This window comes from Zonotrichia leucophrys, chromosome 1, assembly GCF_028769735.1.
Source record: "Zonotrichia leucophrys gambelii isolate GWCS_2022_RI chromosome 1, RI_Zleu_2.0, whole genome shotgun sequence".
NCBI classification, from domain to species: domain Eukaryota; kingdom Metazoa; phylum Chordata; class Aves; order Passeriformes; family Passerellidae; genus Zonotrichia; species Zonotrichia leucophrys.
In genome coordinates, this window is record NC_088169.1 from 35,856,993 (window position 1) to 35,875,779 (window position 18,787).

The following is an 18,787-nucleotide window of genomic DNA, read 5'->3' on the forward strand; positions in this document are numbered from 1 at the left end:
CCACCAAAACCACTGGGGAAGCTTACACAATAAAATAAAAGTTAGATTTGCGAGTTTAGCTACCAAGTCTCCGGGAAAGCAATAGTAACAACATCATTTTTCCTATAATCAGACAATGCTAAAATCAACAAACTTCTGATGAGAGATTCTGGGCATAATTAATGCACTTCAGTAATAACAAACAACTTGCTGCATGCTAACAGGTTTTTTTACCTATATGCAGGATTGTACAGCCTTGGTTAAATGAAGGTCTCCTGTATAGGATTTTAAGTGCCTTTTTGGCAAATTCAGCACATCAAAGTTGAATAATAATAATAATAATATAGACAAAAAAAAAAAAAAGAGAAAAAATCAGCTGCAGCTGCACAACACATAAACACATTTTAAAAAAGGAGGACTTGCAGATATTTTGAAACTGTGGTTAAGCCTCATAAAAAACCCAGTGTAAAAATCCAATACACATATCCTTATTGCTGAAATGTCTTCCCAAAGCCCAGAGAAGATGAAATAATTGTTTCATTAGTTTACCATGTTTTATAATTCTGAGCTTCAAGTCTCTTTTATTTATTGTCTATCACCATGAGAAATCAATCAGATCACAATTCATAAAAACACACAAGGAAACTGCAATATGCAGAGCATCTTTTCTTTACTTTACTATTATATAACACAATTCTCAGGTCCTAAAAATATTTTTCAAATAAAGTACAATTCATTACTTGGGATTTTACTTTTTATCTATTCCTATAGCACTTCAATGCTTCTTTAAGAGCACGGCAAAAAGTAGAATAGCTCCTTTGACCATAAAATATTTGGGACTAAAAAAGGTATAAATACTATCTACTGAACAAATCAGCCAGACAAAAGAAAAGGAAAAAGGACATCTGTTTATTCTTTCTACAGATCTGAATTTTTTTGTAAAACAGAGTTAAGCATTATTTTCAAAACCACAGAAAAAGCCTCTGAGATACAAGTTTATTTTCTTAGTTGAATGGCTGGTTCCAGATCTATTGGATTTTAATTTTTACTGTATTCCACAGAATGGATCATGGCAAGAAGCAAGGGAAATATAAAAAATATGTATGAAGTAGTATTTCCATTGGATAAAACGCTCAAAAGAAGATAAAATTCTATTCCTAAATGCCCAAGACCAATGTGTGTATACATACTCTCAGATATATACAGATATGTCTACATACTGTATATATCTACACACATATCTATATATGGCTGCAGAAATTATGGAGCCAGAAATCCAATTCCAGCCATGGTGTTGTGTCTAATCTCACTGTGTTTCTTCCTGTGCCAGCCTTGTTTACATAGAAGTGTACACGTATTCCTTGGCAAATAGCAATGCTTTGAAGATTGAGCGGTTGAAGTGTTTTACATGTCCTTTTTCCAGTAAAATAATTCTAATTAGTAAATGCTAATAGATTGTAGTAATTTATTCACTTTTTGTTCACAGGGAAGAAGCAAGACAGTGGCTGCAATTCTGTATATTTTTTTAATTATCCCAGACATTTAAAATTTTTCCTTCCCCAGTATCTCTGGGGAAAGAAAAAAAAAAACCCAAAACTCAGAACACAACAACTAACAATTTCATTTTGTCGTGAGGAATCTACTGTTCAATGTTTTTTCTCCACACTTTATGTATTAAATACTTTACTGATGAAATAATGCAAATCTAGGATACACTTTAATTTTAGATTTCCTTTTCAATTGATAACACTTTGATAGTCTGGGGTCCTGGTCATGCTGTTATTTTTGGACAACTCCTCCTTTGGTTTGCCATATGGGTAACAAATTGTTTCAAAGCCAAAACCTCATTGTTTTGTAGTTGTTATCTAGAGTGTCCCATTGTCTAAAATAAATTGGCTTTCTGGTAATCACATGGTGGTTATTTCACAAGTATGTCTGGTGTGTTTCCTGTTTTGGGTTTGCATATCAAAGTGAAGAAAATTCTTAGAAGCCTGGGGTGGATTGGGAGATGTTGAATTGGCAGCTTTATTGCAATTCAATATTTTTTCTGACAAAGGCATAGGTAGAGAAGAAAATGGCATTAAGCATAAAAATAGAAATGAAGGGCTTCAGAGGAGCCTTACTGCACCAAAAAAAGTACCATCTCCATCTAAGGATATTTTAGCCCTTCTCCGGGGTATTGTAAGTTGAAGTTCATCTCCTTCTTCTAATTTCGCAATGCCTGGAAAAAGATTTGGAATATTTTTAAGTTAATATTTCAAATACATTCCTTTATAAATGGTACTCAAAAGTCTTTAGTTGTCATCTTCCAAATATAAGTAAGGCTTGTTACTTGTGATGAATGTTTTTATCTTTAGGTACAATATTAGAGTTTACAGCCTATCCAAAGCTGACACTTTACATCCTCTGTGAAGATGGACGATTTCAACACTGCACTCGGCATAGCAGAGTTCACTTCAGCAAACACGGCAAAAACTTCTACCAGTGGTGTACCCAGGTTCCTCATGTTATGGTGATGAGACAGTCACAGTCAGCATTGAGTACTCCTGGCCCCAGACTACTCTGTTCCCACACTTCTGGAGGAGGTCTTATGAGCTTTACCAACCTAATGAAGTGACCACACATCAGCTGATCCACTGCAACATTTTGCCTCCAGCCAGACACACATCAGCTGATATGATTGATATCCAAGAGCATGCTGCCTTCAAGCTGCAGCTGCTGAGCTGAGAACACATCTAATGCCTGCTGTGACACAGCCCAACAGCATGAGAGAGAGCAGTCAGAACTGTTTTTTCCAGGTGAAAACAGAACAGTGGGAATTTGGGAAGCAGGAATCATGAAGCGGCAAGACAGAGATCCTAGTTAGGAAAGGGAAGCAGTAATACAGGGGTAAAAATCAGAATATAGATGAATGTGTGACTAGCAACATAAGTTCCTTCAAAAAAGGGGCAAAAAAATCAAAGTAAGTGTTTGGACATCCTCAATTGCCAGGACAAAGTATCTAGTTAGTTAGTTGGAAATTTTTTTATTGGGAAAAAAAGTAGCTGCCTGCCACATCCCATTTGTTTAATGTCATTGCTTGCTGACAGTCAACTCCATCCCTCAGTGTCATCCACTTTTTCATAAGGCATTGAAAAAAAAAGTCTTGCTGGAAAATAACCAAAGAGAAAACCCCACCATTAAGGTGGAAAGACAGACAGATAAGAGATGATATATGGGGTTTTAGAGGCCTTAATTCCTTAAATGCTACTGCAGGAATATACACATATATTGACCATTGAGCCTGCTGGACTTGCATTAAATATTTTAATTTGTCTTTCTTGTGGTGTTTCTAATTTGTGCAATCATAAAGACCACCTTATAGGAATTAACTGTTTTTCATCAAACCCAAGACTAAAAATCCAGTAGCCTTTACAAGGAGTAGAAATGTCACAGTAAGGTACGAAGGTATTGGATGGCTAACATCCATACATGACATTTCAAAGGAGAATATAGCAATTTAATATTTTATTGGGATGACTACACGTGGAATTCAACCCCTAAGTTAAACTGAGTTCTTCAGTGAGGACAGTGGGAATTCCTCTTGCCTCAGGCATCTAACTGAAAGTTCCAAAATGTCTAACCATATTACAGAGGCAATGGAAGGAGCAAAATTGTTCAGATCACCGAGCTAGATGCATAATCTCCAGTTGCTGATATTTCATGTAAAACTGTATTTTCTGAAAGTGTTCTGTAATTTTTCAGTTAGCCAGATCCATGAATGCAGACCCTGTTCTTTATGACTGCTACAATACAATTGCCCAGCACTACAGATTCTATTTGATACAGCTTATTATTTGCAAACAAAGAAAAGGGAAATGCAGATATTTACCAGCAGTATAGCAAGAATTATTTGGATAAGACTGTGGCATATTTTGTATGCAGCGAAACAATGTCACCAGGCTGAGATCATCACCAAACACATGAGCCTTCTTCCTCTGTATTAGGTGTCCCATAGCAAATGTTGTATCTGTATATAAAACCTACAGAAAGAAGGAGTGGAAACTTTATGGAGGCATTGAAAAATCCTGACAAAAGTCAAGTGCTGAAGTGAATTGAGCTTTCTCACCTGGCCATATATGAAAAAATAACCTGTTTCTTTGATCACTATTTTATTTCCTTGTTCTTCCAGAGCCGTTCCACGTTTAAAGCTCAGGAGCCAAGGGACAATGCTTGAATCATCTAAAAGACAAAATAATTTTGGGTGATTGGAAATGTTATTTTCTTCATTTTCACCTGCCAAAAAAATGACAAAGGCTGACTTCTAGAAAGAAATTCCAGTCTCCCTAGGTGGATTTCTCCAATGGAACTATGATATTTGCAAGAGCCATCCAGATACAGGGATCTTCCAGATGCAGGGACCTCCTTGTTGTTGTTTGAATTTTTTTTGTTTGTTGTTGTTGGGTTTTAAAAAAAATTATTTTATTTTTAAGTTTGCTATTAAAACTCAGTTACTGCATTGAAGTTAGGTAAAATTTGTTGAAACAGTTATCCCATGGAATAGTTAACTATAAATCATGGCACACATTCTTACCTTTCTGTTGGATATCACTTTTGCTGTCAGCAATCAGTTGCAAGCAGGCCTGCAGCACTGCAAAGTGAAAGCATTTTGAAATCAAAGAAACATAAGTCAGTAATAGAATAAACTTATGAAACTACTTTAAGAAAAAAAAAAAAAAAGGTCATGGAAGAAATCTCTCAGTCTCACCACTTATTTTAAACCAAAACATATTAGTTTTAACACAGATTTTACTCATAAGTACAAAATGAAAATTCCTGTCCCAACATATTCTAGATGACTTTCAGAGAGTCAAGTGAGAGGCTTCAGGCAGCAGCACAAGTAACACTGGTTTGTTTCCATTTAGGTCCTTATATAACTATGTACAGTAAGTCAAATGAGCTAGAAATCATTAGGTAAATTAGGCTTATTAATTTTCTAAACAAAAGCTTGAAAAAAGCCCCAACCCCACCAATAGACAGCAGATTTTCTATGTTTGACATATTATTTAGAGAAATTACATTCTATTTATAGTTGCTGTAAAATATTAGTCATACATACTTTCATAATAAATTGTCAAAGTCCATATATACATACTTTCAATATGTCATCAGATACCTACACTAGATCAACCTATACTAAGAGGGAAAATAGAGAGGGTTATCAAATTAATGCACATAACAAATAACTTGGTGTCTGTCAAAATGTATTGCTCAAAACTGTAAAGATTGATGCCACTATTGAGAAATTAGGTATTTGTTCAGAAAAAAATACTGCAGAATGTTAAAATATAAATTTGTAAGTGAAACAAAGATCTTGTAAAAAAAAAAACCTGCTAAGCATAAGTGTCAGGCAAGAGGATAAAAGGAAAAAAAATAGATGCATTTGCTTGGAGCAGATTTTAATCAAATCATCTGGTTGTTATGTTACTTTGAAGGATAAACTGAGTAGTAATACTTACTGCCCTTGACAGAGACCAAATGAATTTATTAGGAGTCAAGAGAAGAAAATTCTGCCATGGATTGCTCTGTTTTCTTGCCACTTTTCAGACAAGAAGGCTGTGGGTTAGATTTGGCCACACAGATTTGGCTATAATGGGGAATGCCATGGATGTGTGGGATCCTGTTTCTGCATGTGTCAGTGGCACCCACATGGGCAGCCAAGTGTCCAGGGGCACAAACCTCTTTGTGCACAGCAGGTACCAGAGGATTTGGGTGGAAAGAAGTCTCTTTATGTTTCTAAATCTCCTTTTTAAGGAGTCCTTCTTGAAAACAGCAGAGGAGGGCTGGATGCTTACCAGCACTCAGCAGTGCCAACTGGCAGCACAGAAGGATTCAAGTGCACATCTGGGAATGCACCAGTTCCAGAACGATCACACAACCTGCAAGCCCTCATGGTAATAGGAATTCTATCATCCAAACTCCTGTCTCCTACACTGAAATGTGTCCCTGAGTCTTATCAATACACATCAGTTATGTGCTACAATTTATATATTTTTCAAACCAAGAATTTAGGGGCATCTGAATTATCTACTTCCAGGTAGAAAATAAAAACCCGCAAGCCAACACAAAATAAATAAAGGTATTATACTTGAAACATTTTTCTATCACACTTGTGAGAAAAATAATTATCTGAAAAATAAACTTCTAAATAAAATGAAAATGCAGTTTTATGGAAACACACAACATAACACATCAGGCAAATAATTTCACAAGTTATTATTTCATTTTGGAACAAAACGTCTTCCTAGTGAATGGAATTTGGTGGTCACCTAGTATTTCAGCAAGATAAAACAAAATTTTAATTCTTGCTTTTAAAAGAACTCACTAATGTGGGCACCAAATTTTTCACTAACCAAACAAGAAGAGTTGTGATGATTCCCACTAACCAGCTGCTCTCCAGCTGCATGTCAGTGTGCAGTGTCTACAAGGAGGGAAAGCTATGGCTGCTTTAGCAACTCTTGTTAAACTTGCCTGCAAACTTGGTGGGCATTCTTTGAACTGTCCTAATTCTCAGTTTGCAAGTGTGGATTTCTGTTTCAGCTGGTTGCAGCACTGAAATTCTAGTCAGCATTGCTGAGAACTGCTCTTAGTAATTGAAATCTGCAAGATCAGTACAGTCTGAGATCATCTCCATCTTTTAAAAAAAATACCAACTCTACTTCATTCTAAAGACATCAGATCTGCACTTAATCTCTAAAAAAATCTTTCTCTTTTCTTTTAATATATGCAGATAGGAACAAACCTCCACAGAATATAGTAAGCTTGTTTTTGGAGAAAATGCATGCAATTGCGTCCTTCATGATAAGAGGAACTAGCACAGTGGCCATTTGCCCTAAAGCTACAAGAGACAATATCTAAAAAAGTGCTTGAAGGATTGACCAACAACGTGCTTCACAAATGTGTTCAGAAGCCAAATTGACACATAACTATTTCCCGTCTATACAAGTACTTTGACTTCAGTGGAACTATTTACATGCCTAAAATTGAGTAATTTATTGAAAAAAATCCAAGTAAACACTACTACTAAGAAGGAGAAGATATGGAAATACAAAGCACATTTTCTGGGTAAATTATCAGAAATTTTCAGTAAAAAGTAAATGTTGCTAAAAAACACCAGCAATTGTACTCCAAGAAGTACCCTCATCTCAAGTACAATATGAAGAATACATGTATTACAAAATACACATTGAATAGTTGCTATTTAATGTCTTTTAGCCCAGTGCAAGTCAAACCTGAGCAACATCTTTGTAGTCTAGAGGATTTTTGATTAATAATGAAAGCAAAATGCAGGATTAATGCAATACAACTTGAAAATGTGTAAAAATACCTAGACTGAATGTTACCATGAGATCTATCTGTATAAAAGTGTCTTGAAGATGTTAGACAGTCCAGATGCCTTTACAAACCACAGCCAGCACATGCAATGATGTGTTCTCTACTGGTTGAGCAATGCAGTCACAATTTAAAAAAATCTCTACTATCTTTTGCTGAAGGACAGCACATCTCCATGATTTAAGAACTTACATTGATAAAATAAAATTTCCCCTTGCATGTAAACTTTGTTATTTTTAAAATTGCATAATAACTTTAGTATTTTGCAATCTCACTTAATGATCCATCCAAACAAAATTTCAAGTTTAATATTTGTAAGCTCATGCATAAAATGTTAAGTTTTGATATCTGAGGTCTGAGACATTTGTGCTCATTTTTGCTGAAATAAAACCTAGGAAAAACCCTAATGTTGAAAAAAAAAACCAACAAACCCAGACCTCCTCATATAGGTTCCTTTTTTTGTCTAGATCTGTTCTCTGTAGGCTTCCCATAGCACATTTAAACACCAGACAATTTAATTTATAATGACAAGCATTTTCTTGAAGCATTTGCAGTTTTTCTTCCCTTAACTTCTTGATTTCTCATCACAAGAAATCTAGTTTTTGCTTGTGCATTTTTATAAACTTGTTTTCATGAACTCTATCACAGTAGAAACCTGGACAACTGGTTAATCTGATATTATTTAATAGAGATGTCTTTATACGGCATTAATTATGGATTCAGTCCATCCCTGCATTAAAATGCCCTGATCATAATTGCATGTATGAATAAGAGCTAACAAACATCTTCAAAGAATTAATAGCATTATTTTGGTCTTCACAGAATTGCCAATAACATGTTACCTTTAGAAAAACAAGGGAAGTGTTTACTATGGATTAAGACTTCTATTATACAGTATATAGCAGAATGTTGGGTTTAAAACTTAGAGTCTGATTGGTGTATTTTTGACTATACAGTGTTCTGCATAATACACAGAACTATTTATTCACTCATTCATTCAGTGAAATTCCTCATGTAAAATAACAGGAATTGCATCAAGTAATTTTCTCTCCCTTTTCATAGAAGGGTCTATTTCCTTTTGAGTTAGACTTTTGACAGCAGAAACAAATAAGGATAACACATATTTTCAAGAAGTAGGCCTTTCCTTTTTCCTTTTTACTTTGATTTTAATTTTTATTTCATATTTGACCTCTTCAAACAATGAAATATGAAGTATTGTGAATAATTGGTCAGGGAATTTTATATGTGGCATTTGTTTAAGCTAGTAAAAAAAGCTTACATCTCAATTCAAAGATCACTAAAGTCAAGTACCACTTGTAAAACCTCTTGCCATCCCTCTGTCACAGATATCTAAAGTAACAACATATACAGTCAAAACACTTCCAACCAACAAATGTACCAATATTCCAGTACAGCAATTTTATCAAGAGCCATGGCAAAATTCTAACACAATGCTTGGAAGGTAAGAGTTACTTCCCACAGACACGACTGCTGTTGGAGTAGAACCTGAAAATTGCTAGTAAAAAAATGAATTGCCAAATCACATGCCAGGTGACAGAGCCTCATTGATTTGTGGAATTACACAGAATAGCTCCTCAGCTCCTTCATGCATGCAAGGAGTTGGGCAACCTCCGTACACCAAAGTAAATGCAGTCCATGGGGACTCCACGCTGATCCCAGCATTTGTGCTTACAGGAGGCCTGATTCTCACCTCCCTCAGCCGTGGGGATCAGAATCCCACCATAATGATCAGAATGAACCACTGAAGGAGTGTGAAAATGAAACCTGATGTTCGTACTTTGCCTTAGGCAATGGGACCTAAATATTGTTCCTAGGCTCAAGTGCACATGCAGCTTTTAGGAACACACAGGCAATGCAATCAATAACTGTGAATGAAATATAAAATTCTGGAGAGGTCTTTTCTTGTGCACTAATTTTCCTCCACGGATAAAATTTGCAAAGAGAAAGACAAAAAGAAAAAATACATCTGTTGTAACGTGTCCTGATATGACATTTGCCAGGAGTGCACGTTTCAAAATCACCCATTACCTCCTACTCATTGCATCAAGAACTCTGGTTCTGACTGCTGACTGTGCAGCTTTATTTGGAATTGATGCTTGAAAAACTTCTCTTCAACCTACCCGAGCTGGAAATTTTTTCAAGACACAAAATGTGCAACTACTGATGACTAATAGTTTTATGCATTAGCACAGACAAATGTAAACTTCATAAAAAAAAGAAACAACATTGTGTTAAAGGCACTTTCATTCGTCCTTTTAATTAAAATGCTTCACTTGTGTGCATTAAAATGAAAATTCAGTATGCTTAAGAAAGGCTGTAGTAGGTCTAAAAAAAAAAATGATGGGGCATCTATTCCTGGAATTTGGTGATTAAAGTCTAAAAATCCCAGAACTGAACAATAACTGTATTTATGAACAAGGTATTAGTTCTATATTTTACTTCTGCTCTCTGTTGAAGCACAAGAGAAGCAATTATTTACCAGGCACGTTTCCAAATATTAACTTTCTAAGGAATTCATCCATATAAAAGTAAAATGATGAGTCAACAATTAATTATGAAATCAGACTCTACTTTGAGACCTTGCTGAAGCAAAGAGAAGTAGAGCAAGAACAGGCACCTCATTCAACAGCCTGATTTATTTGTCATTAATACAGAATGAGTGCCACAAATCTGCAGGACAATTTGGAGACTGATGGGATTCTGGAACCCAGATATGAATGTCAAAAGGTCAAAATGAAGAGCCTGTAATTCTGTGTACATGACCAAGTAGTAGACTGGATTCAGCACCATGAACAACACCATGTTCTTCTATTTAACTCACTCTGCTAAAACAAAATTTAACACTGACTAGTAGGTTCATGGTCATCAGTGAAATCTGATTTGAGAAAATACAATGTTACTGAACTCTAAAAAGCTAAATTGTTTGTAATTAGAGTGGGTAGAAAGCTAATTCTAACATACAACCTTTGATATAAATGCAAGATTTGCAATTTAATTTTTTCTTTTTTATATACAAAATATGAGGTTCATGTTCGAAAACATTTTTGTAATAGGTCAACTTATGTAGTTTTTCCCTTTAAAATGAATGCTCATATTCTGTGTTTTCTATTATCCATCCTAAATGACTTTAAAGCCAGCTGTACCTTAAAAAAAGTTTACCAAAATAAGTAGCCTAATTGAAATTTTATGTGTTACAGGTAAGATCAGAGGTGGCTACATGATGAGAAGAATCAAAAGTCTACTCAGAAGCACAGCTGAGGAGCCCCAAACCTGCTCATCTCAATCTGCAATAAGACTAAAGATGAAAGTTATTGTGAAGGAAACTGGATTACTTGCAGAGTATTGATGTTCTAACATTCATTTTAAAAAGTCATCTCCTTATTTTTTATGTTTTTTCACTTCAGATCACTTTTTTTTATTTGGGAGTTCCTAGGGTGGGGAGGGCAGGGGAGTTCTGTGGTTCCTGTGGTAGGAAACAGGCTACAAGAAATACAATTTAAGCAATCATGACCTCAGTCCTGTTTGCGAAATCTTTCTTAGCCAAGATCTTGAATCAAAGACTGAAATAGAAATAGAATAAATCTCATATAAACCTATGGATTTTAAGTGATGTCCTAAATTAATGGAGATTTTTTGAATATTGGAAGTAAGTGGAGTGAGTATACTCTAGAACTTTAATTTCATTTAGCTTACTGAAGCTCAAGTGAAATACATTTCGTGTTAGTTGCTCACTGAGAAACACATTTTTAGCAAAGCTTCATTTAGTCTTTAAGTATCATTTACTCCATTTCAACTTCTCTAAACAGCTTAAGGTATCAATTAAAATAATATAAAATTATACATAAGAAGAGTGAACTGATTTAACAACTCAGGAATATTTTAGTTACTCAGTGGAATTAGTGTATGTGTGCAAACTGGTATAATAAAATTCTTTATTTCATCTTATAAGACCTCATTGTGTTTGGAAAAATAATGAAATATAGGCATTTTATCCCCAGAGGAAAAAAAATATATCCCATTAATATGTCAACTCTATAATATACATCAGAGGTCTTTTATGGAGCACAGTCTTCAGTGTTCTTTGCAGAACCTTTTGAAAAAGAAAACCATGACCAAAATAATCTTACTGGGTAGGCATTCCTTTATTAATTTTACTATTTATTGATAGGTTGTTTTAATGTAGAAATGATGCTAAACCTCTGAATTCCTTGTAGTCTGCCTCTTTTGTCAGGTATGAGCCAGCCTTTCTTCTTAAAAGCTCCTATTTCCTTAAAGTTCTCATTACTTCTCTCTTTTTTTTTTTTATGAGTATGCTTCCCAGAAAAGTGAATTGGCATTTTTATTAATAGATTTCCCTCCCTACTTTGATCAGAGAGAATTGAACAGTTAAAAATCTGAATGATTTGAAGCTGCCTTTCTCAACTCTAACACATCATGCAGATTTGGGACCTAACATTCAAAGTTTAACCTGCAGATAGCATAAATATCTGGTACCTTAAACAGCATGTCCCTACTCATGGCAGGGTGGTTGGACTACATGCCTTTATAGGTCCCTTCAAAACCAAAACATTCTGTGATTTAATATTCTGTCCTTTAAGAGAAATGCCTATGGTTAACACCATTCATCCACCAATAATTTTGAAAACCAGAATGGGCTCCGGGAGCACGGATCAACTGACAGGAGAAAGAAAATACAAATCACACTCCTGCTTTTCTCTAGACAGTATCCAACAGCAGCATTCCAACCCAATTCATCATCTGGTATTTACCTTTTTCCTCTGTGTTGTCAACAGACCGCCTGCCCCTGTTTCTACTCCCGTTCCAGATTTCCTTTTGGAAGCTCTCAGCTGCGCCAGCACCAGCAAGCCTGCTCTCCTAGCAAGGAGAAGCAGCAGTCAGTGAGAGCAACCCCACACTGGTCCATGCCCTGCAAGCCCAAACCCAGCCCTCCAGCTTACCTGCCTGGAGCCAGCTGCAGACACTTGCAGGAAGGAAGAAACAGGGCTACCTGCTTTTTTTGCATCGGGGGACACGAGTGGTTGGTCTAGCGGAGACCTTGCCTGGATGCTGTAGGTCAGCTCGCTGCGCAGAGCTTCTAGTTCTGTTTTCAGGATGATAACATGGTAAAGAGACACTGCTGCAAGACAAGAGGACAGGAGCATTGCAAGCCACAGGAATGTGACAGGAAAAAGTCCCGTGGTGCCTGAAACAGCACCAGGGGGGGCAGAGGGAGAGGAGGCGGTATCCTTCGGTTGGATGACGTGCACACAGTCCACGGATTTCATCGCTGCTCTTTCCTTACTAAAGCCAGAGGGAGAGTTCAGCTGTCTCCTTCCGAGGTGCAATCCATGTTAGCAGTTGCTCTCTGAAACTAAGGGCATCCAGAATAAGTGAACAAAACGCCCAGATCATTTCCTGTCATATGAAGCTCTTGATAGCACCATTAGACTTAATGTACACAGTGAACATCTAAAATTCTGTCTTCCCTCTGTTTCCACCTCTCTGTGCTGCATTTTGGAAACGAATACTTTCTCACAAGCTACCTTCCTCCTTTCACTTTCCACCAGTTATTTACGTGGCAGCTTGCTATAGCCATTTCCCATAATCTTTAAATTCAGGCACAGCCAGTACCACTGGTGATTTTAAGCCTTATCTAAAAGTGCAGAAACCATGTAAAGTTTCCTGGCAGAAATAATGTGAAGTTTCCTGGCAGAATTTCATCCAGTGGTACTTAAAAGACATACACATATGACAGGCATGTACCTCTGTGTATGTGAAGGCATATAGATGTACTCTGTATATATATTATATCCATGTTTATATTCATATCTAAAGTGCCAATACGCCTACAGAGGAGACAAATTATTAAAAATATTTTTTTTCCTTTTCTAAAAAACAATAATGAAAAACATTCCCAGGTATGAGTCACAAATTACAGGTTTCTCAGTTGTATGAAGATGCTAATTCTGCAGATCAGTTCATCAAACTAACTTTAAAAGGGATGACATTTTATTAAACTTTTCTAATAAATACAGTCTCTCTAAAGAACTCAAGAATCTTCATTAATGCAAAAGGGAACGTGAAGAAGCACAGAGAGGAAATTTGGTGGGGTGGAACTAGAAGTGGTGAAAACTAGGGGATGGAAAAGAATGAGAGAGGGGGAAATAAGAACAAGGTAAAAGGGCAAATATTTATTTAGAGAATTTAAAATTAAACACAACCTCATACTTTAAACATGCATGCTGGCAACACTCAGGTGAATCCTGAGTTTCTGGTATAAGTTAGTCTTTCAAAATTTTATAAGGCTTTTCATCTTAAAACTCTATATTAGGAATTTCTTTCTTCTCTGTAACAGCAAGGATACCTAGACATCTCACATATGTTCATGTGATTTTTTTGCTGTCTTCTCATACAAAAATTCAACTTTTACCCCTTTGTTAAAAGTTCCTGTAGTCTGGGGCAGAAGAAAAATGATAAACAGTATCACAATTATGGCCAAAATCAATGGGTCAACCTCTCTTACCATGTAAGTAAACTTTATCTTCGCAAAAGAGAAAACTTTTACCGGTCAGTCCAAACACTGTGTAATAAATCCTTATGACAACACCTACCAGAGTAGCTCAGATCAAATTAATTCTGTTGAGAAGGAGAAGGAAGAAGGAACAATAATAGAGTGACAGCTTCCGTAGCCTCTCCCTCTTCTGTTTCCTAAGGCCACGAGAAATTTAGTGTGATTATAAGCTTTATCATCTTCCGTTGTGATGCAAGGCAGTCTTTTCTTTATTTTGCCACCTCCAGCAACCACACACATCCTGCACAGATAAGTAAATCTGTCCCTAAATGCAAAGGAAAAAATATATATCCTGTATCTTGCACCTAGAAGGCACATAAATACAATGAGAAATTATATAGAAATCAGTGTGGGGTGAAAAAAATAGAACAACATACCATTTCTGTTCTCATTTTAAAGAGTAAGGCTGTAAATGGGGCTGCATTTTGAAGTAAATTTAATATGAAGTAATGTAGGGGGTTTTTAACAGAATAAGCAATTATTGGTACAAAACAGACATGCCTTCAAGTATCCCCAGGCATCAGAACATTACCAGCCTAGTACTGACTGTTCCAAAAATAAAAAATAATGTGACAGTTGGAAAAGAAGTGCTACTTTAGAAAATGAAATGGAGTGAGAACATGAAAGTTATAACTAGCTATCCAGGAATACCAAGAAGCTATTGGCCAGTGAGGTCTCTGCAGTCATTAATGTATCAGAAAATATCAGACTGGTATATAAATAGCAGTGCTCTAGCCACTTCTAGAGAAAATAGGCTGTTCCCAGCCTCCACAGCCTTTTTAAATGGGGTCACTTTTTGGGCTGACAAAGTAATTGTGGTGACATAGAGGACTTCTGTAAGACATCTGGCTCCATCTTGCTTATAATTCTGATCAATGACAATTTCAAAGGGGAGATGAGGAAAATCTCAGCAGCCCACACATGGGAAATTGTTAAATTCAATAGGCATTTGGAGCTAAGCATCAAAGGGATTTCATTGTTGGCCACCTTGTGTTCTGCAGATTTATAAGCAGTTAAGTAGTTTGAAAGAAAGTGTAAGTTCAGACAACTTTGGTGATGACAAAAACAGTGGAACAATATCTAGTGACAATAAGAGGTCAATCATGAAAACCAGTATGAATTACCTAGAAATATACTTAGTTAAGCAACTTCTAATATAATCAAATGGAGCTTTAGTTAATTACAGATTGCTAATTGCATCAAAGTGAATCACAAAAATTCCTTTAAAAAAAATCCCAAAAATCACCAAACCCAAAAAAGCCCCCAACCAAATAACAACCCCATGCCAGCTGCAGAGCCTGGAACCTGGAGTCAGTGTCTCAATGTTTGCCACTATGTCTTGTCATAACATACTCTCCTTATGAGTCCTCTCGCTGGCAGGGCTGCAAAGCAAAGTCAGTAAGATCAGCACATGCTGCTTCTGCTGTGTTTAGAACTAAGGTGTGACTAAAGAGGACTAAGGGGTGCTCAGATCAGCCTCCCACCAGCAGACATGGGAAGGTGATGATTTCAGCTGAGCACAAGCTCCCAGTGGAATATTCCTGTTGAAATAGAATATACTATTTGGATATATATGCTGCAGGGAAAGAGCACCGTGCTTTTATATTGGCAAAACCTATTTGCATATAGCTAAGACTGACAAAACTGGACTGTGAAAAAGGTCAAAAGTACAGAATTAATATAATAGACCTAAAGAACTAATCTCAGAAATGGTGCTCAGGATTTGGCTAGCAGCTTGCTTCTACTGGACAGCTTTCCTGAAAATCCTTTTGCAAACTTTTGTACCACATCAACAGTTTTGTTCTCAAGAAATACATGCAGCCAGCAAAACTTAGGGGCTGCCTCAAACCACTTCAAAGCAGTATTTTCAAAACTATCACTACAAAAGAAAATTTCATTGGATTAAACTGCAGAAAAGTGGCCCTGGCCATCTAACTCTGCAAACAAATAAGAATAAACACTTATAATAAAGGTACTCTGAAAATATGGTCTAAATTTGCATACACAGTACATGATCTGTGCATATACCAGTATCTCTTTAACCCAAAGTATGAGCTATGTTGAACACTCAGATTAACTGACTAAAAAAACCTCTGTAGTTTAGGAAAACTGTTAAGGAACTATTAAGAAATGCCTTGGCTAATCTAACAATTTTAGTTAACCAAGTCCTTTACTTCCAGGAAAAAGATTAAAAATTTAGGTAAAATTCAAAATAATAAATAAATGAAAACCAAACCCCAACACATTACCACTGAAGATGCTTAAAGGTGAGAGTGTTTCACTACAAGGCAGGAAAATGGCATCCTGAACCCATTATTAAGGATTCCTGAACCCAAATTTAAGGCTGTTAAAAACTTCCAAGATGTTACAGCAGAAACAAACCCTGTAATTTTATGCAGGTAGTTAACTTTTTCTATTTTTTTCATTTCCATTATGCAGAGGTTCAGATTAAAGTATAAAAATGGGTCCTGCTAATCTGAAAATTTATAAAAGATCAACATTACATCTGGTGGGGAACCAAGGCAGAGATAGCAACCAATCATACAGGAAATTTGTGGTTTAACCAGAAACTGAATTCTTGATTTCCTGAAATCCAGTTATGTACTTTAACCACAAAAGCATCTTCTTTGTCGGAGAGGAAAAACCCATAATGAAGTTCAATACACAAAAGAGAAGCAGTTGATACGACTGTGAAGTCTTGCGTAAAAACCCAATTTACTGAAGAAACATCAAAGTTTACTTCAAAACAAATGTTCTGTTTTTAAAAAGGAGGTTGAGCAGATGCTGCAGCCCAGAGATCCAGGCAAGTGTGTCGAAGGCTGCACTAAAAGTACGCCTCCAGTGGCAAGGGTCCAGCTTCACATACTTCTGAAGCAGCCGCAAAATGGTCCCTGCGGTTGTTCCAAGAAAGAGACCACGATATCTCGCCTTACCACACAAGACAGTGCACAGCACAGAAAAGGCTAAGGCTCCATTCTGAAATTTTCCATTTAATTTCGAGTCCTTTCTGAAGATGGACAAAACAGGAGGACTATTTTGAGGGAGAGCAGAATAAATCCTATATTATAGTTTTCTGCTAATAAAGAGATCTGTATGTAAGTATTCACAGATACCCCTCTGAAATAGTACAAATTCCCTTCAAGAACACTTAATTAGTTCTTTCAGCCATTAACTACAGCTCACACAGTAGCAAATCCAGGCAGGTTCTGCCTCACAAATGGATCCCAAAAGCACTCTATTTCTGCATACGCCACTCCTGTGGCTGTATATCTTACATCTTATTATTTTAATTTCTAAGAAGCTGTTGAATACCTTTCAAGCAAAGGATGTGTTATACAAACAGTTTAAGCCTTATTTGATAAATTATCTTGTTAAAAGGAAAACAAAAAATTCCATGAGATTTTTCTGAGGCGAAGAGGGTAATATTTTCTCTTTTCGTCAACATTTCAAAATTGCCGAGGATAACACAAATGTGTCGGCATATTTTAGGTATGCCATCTTTGTTTCATTCCTTGCTATATATTACTTCTCTAGATATCCAGACAATTTGGGTCCAAATGCATACTACACAAAGTAAACCTACATCTGACTTGCAGCCACTGTCACTTTTTACATCGTTATTACAGTGCTTTCAAAGAGAAGAGGAACTGACACAGAAAGGAAAAACAATTATTGTAGGTGTCTTTCAAAGTATGCAGCAGAACCAGCTAGAAAATAATTTTCAAAACATGAAAAATATAAAAAGACAACCCAGAATTTATATACTACAGCAGCTTAATGCCAGCCTCCTCCCCTTCACCCCCCCTTCCCCCTTCCATGATGTTACAGCAATTACTTCTTACTGCCCAGGGAAAAAGGAGCCCTCTCATACAGCTGAAGCCCACTCCTCTTACAGTCTCACCGGCTTTGCTATCCAGCAACATGGAGAACTGCATTTCTCCACCTCTTTGACACTATGCAACTTAACAGATTTTGCACAGACGGGCTGAAAGTGCTTTTGTATGATAACAAGATAAACACGGAGTTATGGCCCTTCATGTGGGAGTGGCCGCTCTCTTGCTGCTACAGCCTGGAGACCTTCAATAGGGGGCACCGGACAAGGATTCAAGTATTTTCAAAATTTCCTCATAACTGTATTTGTTACACTGTCCCTGAGTCCTAGAGGAAAGGGTTCTCTGCCTGACCTTTCCCTTTGAATTTTTGTAAATAGTTAGCCTACACTAGACATTAAGTGTAATTCAAACCAGCTGTAGAACTTCCTTTCTTTCTGCCTTCAAGCAGCACAATCAGTTCCTTAGTTACTCATCAAATAACAGCAACATCTCTCTGAACTTGGTATGTGAACATACATTTCTGTCAGCCACCTTGCAGCTTTGCATAATTCAGCTCATTGCTTCACATTATTAAATATGCATCTCCAGCTGGGAGTGAAACCATGTTGTTTAATACAGTGAAACCAAGTCTGCTCTTAAGCTGCATTGCCTTTCAGAGAAAGAAAAATTGCTGTTTTTCACAGACATACAAGAGTTATTCTGCCCCCATCCAAGCTGAAGCATAACAAATTAATCACATCAATGTTTTCAAAACAAATCCAAAAAATAATCAGTGTATCTTCCTATCTACTTACAGAGGTAGAACTCGGCACAAAATCTAAAAGACCCTGAATAGGGTCCAACAAGAGATTTAAAGCCCAAGCATGTTCAATATCTTTGGAGCAAATAATTTTTGCTAAGTCAATGGTTCAGCATTTTCTCAAAACCTTATCTGTCTGTACTTGATCTTTTTAACAGACAGCAAGCCTTTGGCCTGGATTTCATTTCATAGAGTTGGGTTGGAAGGGACCTT

The 18,787-nt window shown here is 36.5% G+C and overlaps 1 protein-coding gene across 2 annotated transcripts; it reads right to left on the reverse strand.

The window, feature by feature from the left end:
• Positions 1–818: 818 nt before the first annotated feature.
• Positions 819–17,966, reverse strand: TNFSF13B (TNF superfamily member 13b). Of its 2 annotated transcripts, none has more exons than XM_064716914.1 (7): positions 17,844–17,966; positions 12,330–12,508; positions 12,141–12,246; positions 4,553–4,609; positions 4,088–4,200; positions 3,851–4,001; positions 819–2,200 (listed from the first exon to the last, which is right to left on the reverse strand). In XM_064716914.1, exons 1-7 carry the CDS (start codon positions 17,875–17,877, stop codon positions 2,088–2,090), a joined length of 753 nt encoding a protein of 250 aa, XP_064572984.1. In that variant the 5' UTR covers positions 17,878–17,966; the 3' UTR covers positions 819–2,087. The 2 variants fall into 2 exon arrangements, with proteins under 2 accessions (XP_064572984.1, XP_064572912.1); XM_064716842.1 differs by lacking the exon at positions 17,844–17,966 and adding an exon at positions 13,983–14,138 and having other exon boundaries at positions 821–2,200; positions 12,330–12,742.
• Positions 17,967–18,787: the final 821 nt, after the last annotated feature.